Source organism: Vitis riparia, chromosome 6 (assembly GCF_004353265.1).
Source record: "Vitis riparia cultivar Riparia Gloire de Montpellier isolate 1030 chromosome 6, EGFV_Vit.rip_1.0, whole genome shotgun sequence".
NCBI classification, from domain to species: domain Eukaryota; kingdom Viridiplantae; phylum Streptophyta; class Magnoliopsida; order Vitales; family Vitaceae; genus Vitis; species Vitis riparia.
Genome location: NC_048436.1, coordinates 21,089,622 through 21,104,509, shown reverse-complemented (window position 1 = coordinate 21,104,509; position 14,888 = coordinate 21,089,622). Strand labels below are relative to the sequence as shown.

At 31.9% G+C, this 14,888-nt stretch overlaps 1 protein-coding gene across 1 annotated transcript; it reads right to left on the bottom strand.

Moving 5' to 3' along the window:
• Positions 1-2,970: 2,970 nt before the first annotated feature.
• LOC117915616 (linoleate 13S-lipoxygenase 2-1, chloroplastic-like) lies at positions 2,971-8,893 on the bottom strand. The gene is made up of 9 exons (XM_034831221.1): positions 8,476-8,893; positions 8,004-8,272; positions 5,773-6,013; positions 5,342-5,662; positions 5,174-5,259; positions 4,948-5,058; positions 4,560-4,861; positions 4,085-4,351; positions 2,971-3,860 (listed from the first exon to the last, which is right to left on the bottom strand). The coding sequence occupies exons 1-9, from the start codon at positions 8,822-8,824 to the stop codon at positions 3,101-3,103; spliced, it is 2,706 nt and encodes a 901-aa protein (XP_034687112.1). The 5' UTR covers positions 8,825-8,893; the 3' UTR covers positions 2,971-3,100.
• Between the last annotated feature and the right edge of the window lie 5,995 nt (positions 8,894-14,888).

Here is a 14,888-nt window from a genome sequence, read left to right as displayed (position 1 = left end):
ATCCAAAGGCAAATCTACAAAATCTGAGACTTGATTCTTCTGCATTGACTTCAATTCCTCTTCCATTACTTTTCTCCATTCATCCTTAATTGGACAAGTAAGAGCCTTATGAACTGACTTAGGTTCAACATCATCATATTGAGTTACAATATGAACTTCTCCTTTAATTTCAAATCATCATCAAGGAATAATTTTGTGGAAAACTTTTTCTCAATATCAAATCTCTTACTATACTCACTACAAGTACTAGTTCACTCTCATTTGATTCAATTATTGTTTGAGTGTGAATCTTATGTCAAGATCCATTATTTCATATAGATGTAAATTCCTATCAATCTCACATGTACATGGGAAATCATCCTCTAAGAATGTGACATTTTGTGATTCGAATGCAATTATTGTTTCATCTTCATGTTCACTTATGAATACATAAGCTTTGGAGTGTTCAATGTATCTTATAATGATACATTTCCTTTTTTTATGACCTAATTTTTCATATTTATGAGAAGGATTATAAACATAAACCACTAACCCCCAAGGTCGCAAATTGCTAGGATTAGGTTTTCAATTATTCCATAACTCATATGGAGTAGATGCAACAAACTTTAAGGGTACTTAATTAAGTCAATGAGTAGCAGTCAATGATACATCTCTCCATAACGAAATAGGAAGATATGCTTGAGCCATCACTGACCTAACCATATTCAACAACATTCTACTCCTCTTAGCAATATCATTTTATTGTGTAGTCCCAGGAATAGTCAGTTGTCTACTAATACCATTTTCATCACATAAATATCTAAATTGTTCTTATAGATATTCTCCATCCCGATCTGTTCTTAATATTTTAATCATTTTGTTCAACTAAATTAATGTAGTGTCTAAAACAATCTAATGCTTCTAACTTATGAGAAATCAAATAAACATGACTGTAACGAGTAAAGTCATATATAAATATGATGAAGTAGAAGACATCATATATAAATATAAATTGCACGATTATGTGTTATAAGAAGACCAAGGGTATGGTCACAATTATTGTAATCATAAGAGAGAGAAGAAGAGCAAAGGAAAAAAAATAGCAAACTAAGGGTGCGATTGCAATGACAATAATCCTAGGAATGAGAAAATATTAAGAAATTTGAGAGTATGGTCATGATTATTGTAATCTTGGGAATAGAAGATAGAATATCAACAGATAGAGATAGAAAATTAAAGGAAAGAAATAGAAAATCAAGAATCAATTATGACTATTAAAATCTAAAGAATAAGACCTACATTAAACTAATAAGGTATGGTTACAATGATTAGAAACACAATCTCAATTATTGAAGACTAGGCAAGATTGAAACTATAGCCATGATGATCAAAACTAGGAAAGACTAAAGATATAGTTGTGATCATTGAAACTGATAAGATGCAAATGTAATGATCGAAGGCTAATAAAATGTGGTTATAATGACCAAAGTGCATGTGATAAGGCATGGTTGCAATGACCAGAACTAATAGAAATGACTAACAATAAACCAACTATTGAAAAAACAAAGATAACAAGAAAAAACAATAAAAACATATTATGAATTACTTCAAACCCATTAAGCACTTTGGGATATGTTTACCATCAAAAGGAAAACGAGTCCCATCCCCGTTATGAGAAAAGGAAAATTACACCAACACTTGCTAAGGTATATGATAATTACAGCAAGTGTATATGATAATTACAGTTCAAGTACCTTAAGGGTAGTGTAAATCCCAAGGAAGCATGTAGAGTCAAATATCAAGAATGAACAAAACAAAATTACTAACTTAAATTAAGGTTATATTGGTTCCAGAAAATTTGATCGAAAATATAAGGGAAAAAATAAATAGGAAAAGTATGGAAAAAAATAAAGTAAAGAAAAATAAAAAATAAAAAATAAATTTAAAATTAATAAATTATGTTTATATACTTTTTCAAACTAATAATGAAAATTTCCATATATATGGCCGACTTTGATATATTGAATAGGAGAAATTTCAGAAAACGTCGCCATATTTAGCCGATATATTGGTATTTGCTGATTTTTGGATGATATTTCACAGATTTTTCGACGATATTTATGGAAAAATCGCCAACTATTTCCTTTTCTTTTTTTGGTTCAAAAATCATAAACTGGGCTCAGCCCAGAAGCCCACATAGACGAACTGTCAGCCCAGCACGCTTTCCGTGCTTGGGAGTGTCCCATGACTCACGCTCACAAATACCCCCACTACCTGTCGACCAACCAACGCTGTATGTTATAATCTGAAAATTTTTTATACATATTTACATTATAAACCATATATATATATATTATAAATTAATTAGAATAAAATAATTATAAATTAATTAATTTTGGTTTTTGTGTTTTTTAGATAATAATTAAATACAAAATAAATATAAATTTATAAATAAAATTATCAAAATTTTAAAATAAAAATTATTTAAATAAATTATTATCATTTATTTTAAATCATTAAATATATCCAAATTATATGAATACGCATAAAGTATATATTCAAGTTACGAACATTATTGTTAAATATCACCACTTGTATTTTACATATATCAATTTTTTTAATAAAACAACCTTTATATTATTATTTTTTATATCATTTTTTTTGTTTTTCACAATATTTTGATCAATTTTTTATTCATCCATATTTTATATCAAAATATTCACCGATATATCCGTGTAAAATCAAAGTACTGATATATTCGTGATTATCGATATTTTCATCTCTACTTCAAACACATTTCACTTTTTTTTTTCTATTATATAAAGATTAAATAATTTTAAAATAAGGAAATTTCTAACTTATTAATTATATTGATTTTCTTTTGTATTTTTCATAGTAAAACTAAACATTAAAAAACCAATTTTCTTAATATATTTTTTTTCCTTATTACTTTCCAACCAAACATAGCCTAATTTACTAAGAATACGAAGATGCAATAACTGATCTTCCTGCATTCAAGACTGCATTTCTTTATTACCCTGATTCGAATTTCACATTTTACATTGTTTTGCAACCATAAAATGAGTTCAAAACTTCACTCCCAAAGCATTTCATTGCGACTTCAAATGGAGATACTGTATGGAACTCCCTTTCCTGTCACACCAGCTCCAGAAAATGGCTTCAGAAGCTCATATGGAACCACTCCAGCTCCGTGTCTGTTCTTCAAATTCTTGTCTTCATTCCTAGCATCAATGATTCCTTCAATTTCTTTCAACCTTCCAGAAAACCGTTCAAATGCTGCCTTTATTAAGGGATCTGCACCCCATGCTGGCTCCAAATGCTCCCCTAGGTATTCCTCATCTGGAGAATGACTTGATAACACATCTAAAACAGTCAAAACTTTTGCTGCTTGAAGCTGTGTAGGCAGGCATGCCAAGAGTTCATCCTCAGGTTTGTGCAAAAACCGGCGCCATGCTTCTTCAGTTGGGTCCTCAGAAGGGAGGTTGGTCCTGGCAATAGTAGGCCTATTGGGGAAGTAACCAGCATAAGCATATTGTCCAAAGTTGACGGCAGCATGGTGCCCAGACGTTACCCATACCATAGTTGTGACAATCCCAATTAGGTCTTGGGGTGTTTTGAGGTCTGGCCACCATGTTTCATCTTTCTTGTCCTCATGGCCTCTTGTTCGGATTTCGGTCCACCATGCTTGAAGCTCTGCATCAGACTTCACCATGCTCGCATCCTTGTAGAAGAAATTGACATAATCGGTAACCCATTCTTTTATGGCATCCCACAGGAGGAGACCATCATTGGCAAAAGGATAATCTGGGATTGCTAGCTTTAGGCCATGTGGAGAACTTGGGTCCTCAACAGCAATTCCCCTGGCATTACCAAAACAAAATTGTTAATTAGCAACGAGACTCGGTAGGAATCTGTTTTAGCCCTCTATTCCTCACAAATAGACCATTAGTTTATCATCTAGGAAACGGCCAACAATGTAAATCAACTAGTATTAGTACTCTAATGACCAAAAGAGAGCATAATGACAAAAAATTTATATTTGCCATAAGTTGGATAACTTAAGGGATTCTGGCTTAATATGTACCTGCTTATTAGGTCTGCTGGCAGTCCCTGTGTATCAAAGCGCCACTGCAGGCCATAGGCAGCAGAGCTGATCTCAGTGGAATACTTTCCGGGTGTGAATGCGGACTCAATGATCCCATCAGCATTGATGAGAGCTTCTCGAGCAAGAGCATTGATCTCCATTGTGTACCGGAAATGAGGGTGTAACAGTCTATAGATTGGGTGCATTGCACTAAGTTGTCGATTCGTTGCAATTATATAAGGTTCTGTTACACAGTGAGTTCTCAACCTGCAAAAATAAGCAAAGGAGGTCTCATGTTAGCTCACCGCCATTCATGAAGCTTAGTCTGCAAAAAACTTCTCTGAAAATGTTTTCCAAAGAGAAGTGGAAAAAAATGAAGAAATAAATATAAGAAAAAAAATTGATAAGTTTGTTTTAAGTGCAAATAATTCTCCAGGCATTATTTTGAGAAGAAATGAAAGGCAATGGCATTTACCAGTGACTAACAAGCTGGTGATAACCAGCATCATGAGCAAGGAAATGAGTTTTAGCAAGTTTCCAGAGCCAGGAACCTGTGGCTTCCCAGCTAGGCGTAAACACTTGCTTCCACTGCGGCTTCCCATCCATGGGTGGTCGGACGAGTTCGATGGCCAGCGGCTTCAATGTGTTATCAGGGCCTAGGAAGAAAAGTGCCCTTGATCCATACAGCGTTGTCCCTTTGATTTGCCTTACTTCGCTCACGTATGGCAATAAGATGTCATGATAATCTATGATGAACAGCTTCTTTTGTTTTAGTGCCTGCATTCATTCATGTGCTCACTTTTACATAGTTCAACTGGGAGAATGATAAAGAGGAAGAAGAGACAAAAAAGAGAAGTACATACCTCGTCAACGGTCATGAATCCTTTGATCTCTCGCTCGACCATCTCCGTGGTGATTGCAGATTCAGGGGGACCATAGATCTTAGGATCGAGTGTGCTCTTCAATGGCCATTCCTGCATGATTTTATGCAACTCTTTTGTCATACATGGAAACTGGTAAGTTCATTGTAATATACATCAAGCTAGAGTGATTAATATTGATCCTGAAGCAAATTGATCATTTTCATACCTTAACCAATTGTATACTATATGGATTGAGACCGGCAAGAGTCTGGCGTGAGAACTCCTCATCCCTAAACCAAGAAAATTTGTCCCCTGCAAATGCAAAAACACATGAGATTGAGAGAAGTGTTAAAAAGGGAGTATAGATCTTGATGAGTAAAGGTCTTTTTCTTACTGAGCAACAGTTGAGGGGTTTCAAATTGCAGGAGACTATCTGTAGAATTAGTGATGGCCCTCACTAGTCTGGGCAGTATATCTTGCAAAACCTTATGCTTTTTAAGATTAGGAACATTGATTCCTTCATTGTATAACTCATCTATTTTGGTGAAGAGTGGAAATCCAAGACTAGTGTCTGTAATCACTGACTCTATTGCCGGCAACACAGCGTGCAACGCTGAGTATAACGTATTTGTAGAGAATGTTAGCTCCTTCACCTCCGAAAATGCTTCGTCCCTTGGCACATAGACGGTTGAACTCCTTGTCTCTGCTTTCGGGTCTGCATGTATCGATGGCGGTTGCCCATATGAGTAAATTAAGTTTAAATCAAACAATTCTGAATGTACATATTTTGTTGTCAAAGTTTAAGTTAAGTTCTGATTCTCGTACCGATCTTAGACATTGGACGCCCCGTTCTACATCGTCTTGGGTAGGGATACTGCTTGCTACCACCAAGTACCGGTCGAGTCAGTTCAGGACTGCTGTCTGGATCACCCAGATCATCATATACATCATAGTCATAGATTCTATCATATGACTTGCGCTCTCCTTGACCATTACCCCGCAAAGTTACAAGCTCTTTTTCTCTTATTTCCTTGAGTCCACTTGGTGTTTCCAATGGTAAGTATGACTACACAGAACACAGATAAGTAGATTAAATCCTAAAAAGTACGAAACACCGTCATAATAATCATTTTCATAATACTTTAACTGTCGAGTATTTGAAAATCAATTATAAATATCAAATCTTAAAAATCCGGCTTGTAAATATCAAAAATGATTTTAAAAACTTTAACTAGTTTTGTGGTTCCATGAGCAGTGCTGGTTACTTTCGAAAGCATGGTTATAAGATCATGTTTGGTGGTATTAACCGATTTGAGGACTACTTCCATACACTTGTGAGGTATTAGCCATTAGATTGACTTTTGTATCTTCTTATTCTTCTCAGCTATCCAGCTTTTGAAAGCAACCATCACTGCCTGTGGAGCCACACGCCTTGATTTTGTTCCACAGACATATCGCTCTACCTATTGCCTAAGCCTTGACTCCAATATCCGGCTACCTCCACCTTATCCACATCGGTATATATATATATATATAGAAAGAATTAAAAAAAAAAAAAGGCTTCTTGTTTAATTTATATTCTCCAATTAAAAGTGGCTTTTGATATCACATAAAAAAAAAACACACACACACCAAAAAATGGAACATCAAAAGGACTGATTCATTGTGGCTTGTGGTCCTGAGGAGACCCTCTGAGAGAAAATTCTGGGAAAAATAGTGGTTTTGTAAAGCCGGATCCAATCAAATAAACGGACTCCGACTCATCACTGAAAATGAAAAGAAAACGAAGCAAAAGAAGAATCAAAGCTAGATTGAAAAGTAGTAGAAAGGACGAAGCATGTGATAAGTGTCACTTGAGGGCCACCCCAATGGTGAAATTAAAGCCTTGGGACCAGTTTCGCTTTAACCTGTCCTACACAGATTTTTAGGGACCATATGTACGAACCAACAGAGGTATTCGATGGAACTAGAGAACATGAGAGGTTGTGGATCAGATCCGAAAGAAAAAAAACTGAGATTTTTAAAACAATTCATTAAAATCCTTCGATATTTTCAAGGCCTGATTTCTGTTTTTGAAAACTGTTTTAAAAAACTGTTTTTTGAATTTTCTCCAAAAAAAAAAAAAATTGTATTTAGGAACTGGATTTTGGAAAACAGTTTTTATTTTCAAAAACAAAAAATATATATTTAATTGAATTAATTAAAAAAAAATTAGAATAAGTAAAATAAAAAATATATTTAAAAATTATTATTTTTAATTCATAAAGTGTTTTCTTTCATTAACTTGACATTATAAATATATAAATAATCTTCATATGTACAATTCATTTAAATTAAAAAAAATTATTTCATTTTAAAATTTTTACATCAATTATAATTTTCTTAAACAAATAATGACTTTGTTAATATATATAAGTATATTAATTTCAATAATTTAAGAAAGAAGAAAGGATTTGCAGATGGGGGTGTGGTGGTTGGGTGGAACTCACATTTGTAAAAATATAAAAACAACTAAAAAAACACAAAAAGAAATAAGAGAAAATATTAAAAACAATCTATTTTTTTAATAATGAAAACATCTTTTTATTATTTTCAAAAAAGTGATTTTTGATAACACAAAAAACAAAAACACATCCCCTTCTCCAAACAAGTTTTTTATGTTTTTTGTTTTTAAAAACAGAAAACAATTCTTGAAAACAAGAACCAAACCGACCCTTTTATTCTTAAAAAAAATATATATTATTTTAAAAGAATGTCTTTTAACATTGTTTAGTTTATTTCATTTATTTTTTGAGATCGATTTTAAAAAATAAGTATATACACATATAAAATTATTAAAAATAAAATATTAAATATAAAAAATATTTTTAAATTATTAAAAAACATTTCAAGTTTTTAAATAAATTTTTATTTTATAAAATATCAAAAAATTGTTGTAAAAAATTATTTTTCAAAACCCTTTCCGTTTTAATTAATCTGGAGTCGTGTAGCACCATGAAACATAGGGTAAAAAAAATTATTAATGCAAGTAATGAAGATGGTTGATGGCTAATTACCTTGTTGGTGAAGAAGACCCTCTTCTGAGGGTCATCAAACTTGGAAGCAACCCATGAACTACAGTTGAATTCAATGGGGCCATTTGGGAAGCCATCAAGGACTATGTACCTCAGGTACATCTCCTTGTGGTGCTCATTCTGAACAAGAACCGCACCAATCTCCCCAAAATCATCAGGAATCACGAAGTCTGATTCATATGTTACTTCCCCGTCCTTTTCGGCAGCCCGATGAGCATATGCGCCGACGGGTTTCTTCTCTAAGCCCGTCTCTTCACAAAAATCATTAACGAAAATATCAGTACTTAATCAGTGGATTTTACAGTTCTAACAAACAGGCGAAAGAGCATTTGATGGAGAAAAGAATATGTGGAAAAGTGTTTTGTCTTTTCAGCATTATCAATTGCTCTGAAAATGGAGGTATGAAATCAACACCAGCCTATAGTATAGAATTGAGGTATGGTGAAATACTTACTGGGGTCAACCTCTGAACTGACGACCTCCAAGAGGAGTGTTTTACCGAGCAAGTCCGATACATCATCGAGCCCATGGCTCAACCCTATCAGGCTAGACAAGAACCCTCCAACCGTTAATTTCACAGTAACAGTGGCCTTAACAGATACGGACTTCTGGGTATCAGTATCACTAGCAACTGCTTTAATGTTGGCAGGGACGTAGCCAACCCTAACATTCCTGTACTTTTTTCGGAATTCCGGCCTCGGCCTGACGGAAAATGAAGCAGTTCCGGGGCCGGGGATGCACGGTTTGTTCAACAGGAAGAAGGTCGGGGCAGTGTGTGACTGGTGGACCTGAGTCTTGAACATATCTCCAGCAGGGAGAATGGTAGATGAAAGGCTTAATTCGCTTTAGGTATGAAATCTCTGGGGGCTAATATCTCTTTATATAGTGGAAATCGGTGAGGAAAAGCCATGGCTTTCAGGAGATGTTCCACATGTTCAACGATGGAAAATAAAAACTTAGATGAAGGGTATTACTAGATGAATTTTGTCCTCATATGCAATAATTCGATCCAAGATACCACATCAACATTATTGTTCACATTTGGATAAGGATTTCTGAAGTATGAGTCTCCGGTTTCTTTGTGAACATAAAATTTTTAGGACATTAGCATATTTTCATTCAGACTATCAATTTTTATAAGATTTGGGTTCAATATACATATCATGCTCCCTTACATCCTCGCAGAGGATTTGAATATAAATATACATATCATGCTTGAACACAAAACTTCCTATCAAACTAAACTCTAACACCATATTAAATTATCAATTTTTCTAAAAAATTAAGTTTATAAAATTTGGGTTCAATATAAAAATTATACTCCTCAACAATTTTAACAATTGTATTGATCTAGTACAACGATTTTGTCACAATAGGGATGCAATGTAGATTAGCCATTGGATTTGGGCATGTTATGAAGGTTCATCTCAATATGTTTTGTTATTTTTTATAGTATGTTTGGAACATTGGGAAAGCATGGAATTAGAAATTGAATTTATTTTTCATTTATTACAACCAATTTTGAATCATAATTATAAATGACAGTATAAATTAAATATTTACTTAGACTATATTTGGTTCCCAAAAAATATTTATGAAGGAAAAAAATGTTAAGAAAAATAGTTTTCTCATATTTAATTTTATCATGAAAAATTCGAAAAAAAAATCAAATATAATTAAAATTAATTAAAATATTATATAAGTAAAATAAGTAAAATGAATTTTTTAAAAAAACATATAAAATAATTTATAAACTTTGAATCTATTTTTTATTTCTTTTCTTTTCTTCTCATGTGTTTTTTAATTTTCTTTCCCTCCTATTTTCCCTTAAATTTTCGACTGTGATTCATTTTCATTTTGATTTCTATTCCAATTTTTGTAAACAAAAAATCTCCAACAATGATGCTGTAGTCCATCTCTTTCATGGCGTGTGATTTCCGCATGATATTCTCATCTTTTGGAAAAGTCTATGTCTTTTAAGAGTGGCCGAAACATTATTTGTGAATGCTGCATTCTGCACTTTGATGGAAATTGCCCGGATGAGGGAAAAAAACATTTATCTGTCATTAAGCTGAAAATTAAGCTCTTGGTTAGCATAAATGACTTTGTATTCATTTAAGGCAATTTTTCCTTTTTTTGTTTGAATGCGTAGAAAATAAAATTAGAATGAAAGCTAAACAAACCAAATCTTTCATAAACTTAGAAATTAGGAGTAAACTGATTGTTTTTGTAAAACATAAAAGTAGGCAAAAATGTGAAAAAAAAGCTTATTAGAATCAAACTTCCATTTCCTTTTTTTGTCCCGAATTGAAAATTAATTATCAAAATCATGCACTGATTAGTATTCAAGATTTTTTCTCCTCATTATAATCTTACAATTTGTTTGAGAACAATTCGTCAATTATTTTTTAATCTTGTTAAGGGAACGAGAGTTCAAATTTTATATGTACGGTGTTGAATGGATTTCATCTGTCTTTTTATATATCGATATAGAACTAGCGGTATTAAAGAGTATGATATATATATTAACTCAAATATTAAAAAAATATGGTACGCCGATTGACCCGAATATTAAGGAGGAGGATATGCATATTATAAAAATAATTTTTAAAAAAAATTTATTTTATGAATATTTTTAAAATTGTTCCTTCCCTCTATTTTTTAACATCATCACTTAAAATCGTAACATTGATAACAATAACAATAATAATAATTTCGGTGACGTGTTCCTTACCTGAACCACACATCGAAGTTGGGTGAAAAAACAGTAGGTTGCCTTCATAATGGCGCCAGCGGGTCATCAGTACAGCCTCTGAGGCTATGCCAGATATGCCATCTGAAACCTGCCATATAGGACTGTCCCTCAGGGCCCCATCCTCATGCCAGCCTTATCTATTCAAAGTTAATAATAATACAGTCACTGTTTTGTACGCCAGCATGCGTGTCAAGATGATAGAGAAATTTTCCATCAAGCCCTCCACCGAAATTGAAATCTTAATTTGGTCAGACACGGAGGGCTTTAGTGCCACTCTTGTCTGTTCATTTTCATCGGTTCGGTATGATTAGTCATTTCTTCCACGTGTCTTTTAACGGGAGCAACTTAATTATTGAAGTTGTTCATCGTATCGTCTGAAAATCAATTTATTAATAGGCTTTTTTTTTTTTTTTTTTGTATGGTTGAAGTCGCTGAAACTTAAAATAATTTCAAGGTTATGTTTGGTGAGTAGAAATTACTAAGAAAAGAAAAAAATATTAAAAAAAATTATGTTGTATGAAAAATATAAAAATATCAAATATAATTAAAATTAGTTACAAAATTATATATATTTTAAATTATTTAATTTTTATATTAATAAGTTAAATAAGTTTGAAGTAACAAAAAAACTTTAAAATCTCTTTTTTTCCCTCAATTTATTCTTTTCTTCTATTTTTTTTTCTCTGTATTTTTTTTTTTCATTTTCTCTTAAATTTTCTAAGAACCAAACATGACCTAATGGTTTACTTTTTGGAGTTGGCACCAAATCCTAAACTAGTAAAGTCTTAGCCTTGTTTTATAAAATAATATCAATCCCGAAGTAACATAATCTTAGCTTACTTTTTGAAGTCAATACAAAGCACACCAATTTTGTATCGTTGTAAATCTAACAAATCTCCCACTCTCTACAAGAGGTCTTAAGGCGACTTAGTTTTAACAACTAATTAACCATTAATAAGGTTAGTATAAGTGAACCCATGTCTTAGTACCAATACCACATGCTTTGATAAAAGCATTATGACCTAGTTTTGATGTCATTTGTTATGATAAAAGTGTTAATCATTAAAAGTTACTTCTTATGATAAACATATTAATCATCTTATCTAATAATCAATTGGCTAAAAACGTGATCAAATTAAACCTCTTTATGTGATTCAACTTACACCAAATCGTCGAACTTTAAATCTAAGTCACGTCGAATCTCAAGTTTTGCACCAAATCTTGAGCTTGTTCTTTGAATCGTCATTACTTAAAGAATAGCATAGTTATAAAACATAACTAATCTCTCCCTTAACATAGTTCTCCCATAAGTTGAATCTGTCACTTATTATGACTCCAAAGTAGAAAATTTTAAACAAATCACTTCCAATATGATCACTGCTAGAATTTTTTTCATTTCATCATAGTTAATAAGATTATTATTAGAAATTTTCACTTTGATCATTGTCAGCAAGATCACTGTCCTCACTACTAAATTTTTTCCTTTTGATTGACCAATCTCCCATAATTGCTTAATCATGGACTCAACAATGGTGGTTTGTTGATGCTTTGCTCATAGGGATGATGATTGAGGAGGAACAAGGCATAACAGTTGGAAGGCAAACCTCAACTACTCACAAATAACTTATGCCTTACATATCTCTAGAAATCATGTCTCCCATGCTAGAAAAAAAAAACATCTTAAGCTTAATTATCACTTCATGTGAGAAAATATAACAAACAGATTGCTCATAGACATATTCCTTTTATTTCTCAAATTGTTAACATATTCACTAAGTCTCTTCCATGCCACTCAACTCTTTTTTTTAAGTTCAACTTAAGAGGTCATTGCATTCCTCTCTCCAGTTTGAGAGTGCATGATAAGACACAAAAATAGAAAGTTAAAACAAATCATTATTAGAATAGAGCATTAAAAAGCATAACATGATATAACATATTTTGATTTTATTAATAAATTTTGTTTGTTTATGATTTTGGTTCACTTTACTATCCTACTTGCTAATTGATTATTTTGAACATCACGTCTCTATCACTTGAATTGTACATGACTTGGTTACATTGGAAATTGTAAAAAAAAAAAAAAAATTAAAGTCATAGATTCCTTACAAGATGATAAAAAGTTTATAATCGGTTCATTGGTATGAGCAATCTAGTAGAGACTAATGCATTACCTCTTAGTTGAAGAGATTATTTATCTTGATCATTAAAATAGTTTTCCCATGGTAAGTACACTAGTGTGTATGGTTACACATTAGATAGAATTTACAGTAAATCATAATATTAATTATCAAGTAGTCATAATTCCCTAAACTATTATACTACATAAACTCTCAACCTTAAAGAATATTAAGCATCTGTTGAAATCAATAAGATACTTTGATCTATTGGTAAAATCTTAAAGTGATTATATATTTCATACAGATTTAATCATTGTTAATGGAAGTTGGTTGCAATATGTATTCTTGATAGAGACACTATGACATCATATGAGATTGAGGTAATATATCCCCTTAAGTAACCATAAGTATATATGATTAGGAAAACTATGATTGTAGTAATTCTTTAAGTAGAATTTGACACATGTCTTTTGTGAGTTAAAGTATATCAATTGATTAGAGAATCTGTAACTCAAATAATGAAAAGATAATCTTAAAAGGTTGATAGCACATACCTCATTAGATTACAAACACCAGTTCATATGGAATTTGCATGTAGCGGATAATAAATCACAGACACAAGCTTAATTTGTCTCTTCGTAATATCATAAGATACAAAAATGAGGTTAACTCTATTTAGTAGAATATTGAGTCAACTTTAGAATTAGATTCTAAAAGAGTCATTATTTTCCTATAGATCTTAATGATCCTTGTCTAAGTTCCCGATTTAAGGTGGTATGTTTATTTGAGGTTATTTTAGGTTTGTAATTCACAATTTTAAAGATATTTTGATAAAAAGGCAAGTTTACATATGATCTTATTAATGAAAGTTCTAGATTGAGCTAATTAATTAATGAAACTCAATAAACTAATTAATTAATTAGAACTTAAGTGGACTAGATTAAATAGTTCAAGCCCAAGTTCAGCTAAAGTTACTTAAGTTTATAGAAAAGCCTATATAAACTCTTAGAGGTTTAGAGCTTCAACTTTTACCATTGTCTTACAAACTCCAAAGAGCAAACCCTAACCTCTCTTCTAAAGAGAAATCCACCCTTCTTTTATGTCAAGATTTGTGAAATGAGTAGAAAATTAATCAACTTATGAGATCTATAATGCCTAAGGAATATCTTCATCAAATTAAATTTGATATGGAAACATCTAAATTGCAAGTATAAGTTTTTATCTCTAGATTTATGTCATATTATGGTTTTGATTGCTATAGGTTTTCGTTATGTTAAATTTAAAGAACCTAATATTAGATATGCACACATCCTACAAGATTCAAGGTCAAAGAATGAAGTAATTTGAAATTCTTAGTAATCATTGCTAACAAGGTTACTATCATCATTGCCAAAAATATTCCCTTTGATCATTGTCAACAAGATCACTACCAGAATTTTTCATTTTGATTAACCAATCTTCCTTGTTATTGCTCAATCACTCTAATTTCTAAAATTCCTTCCTGGGCAGCCTTCCTTAAACAGCCTTCCGACGTCTATTTTGATGCACTTGTATATATTGCCATGATTGAAATAACTCTAAGTTGGAATACTTCTTAGTCCATTCTCTTATGTTTATATTGTTCTTCTAATATTCATTTACAAATTCGTCATCACTTGCCTTTAATTTGTCAAAAAAAGTCTTAACCATCTTATTTGAAAATTAATTAACTACTAATGACATCAAGCTAAACTTTTTTATATAATTCAAGTGATCACTTCAAATCCGGCTAAAACAAACACCAACTCTTAACGCAATTTCATAATTCCGTGCTTATTTCTTAAGCCTAATACCATGTCAAGTTAACACAATCTCGAATTTTCTTCTGAAGTCAATACAATATCGAGCTTAGTTTTCAAGTCCAACATCAAATCTCTAACATATTTAATCATAGGGGCTAATACAATCCCAACTTGCTTGTTGCAAACCTACAAGAAAAAATAGCTTTAATTTTAT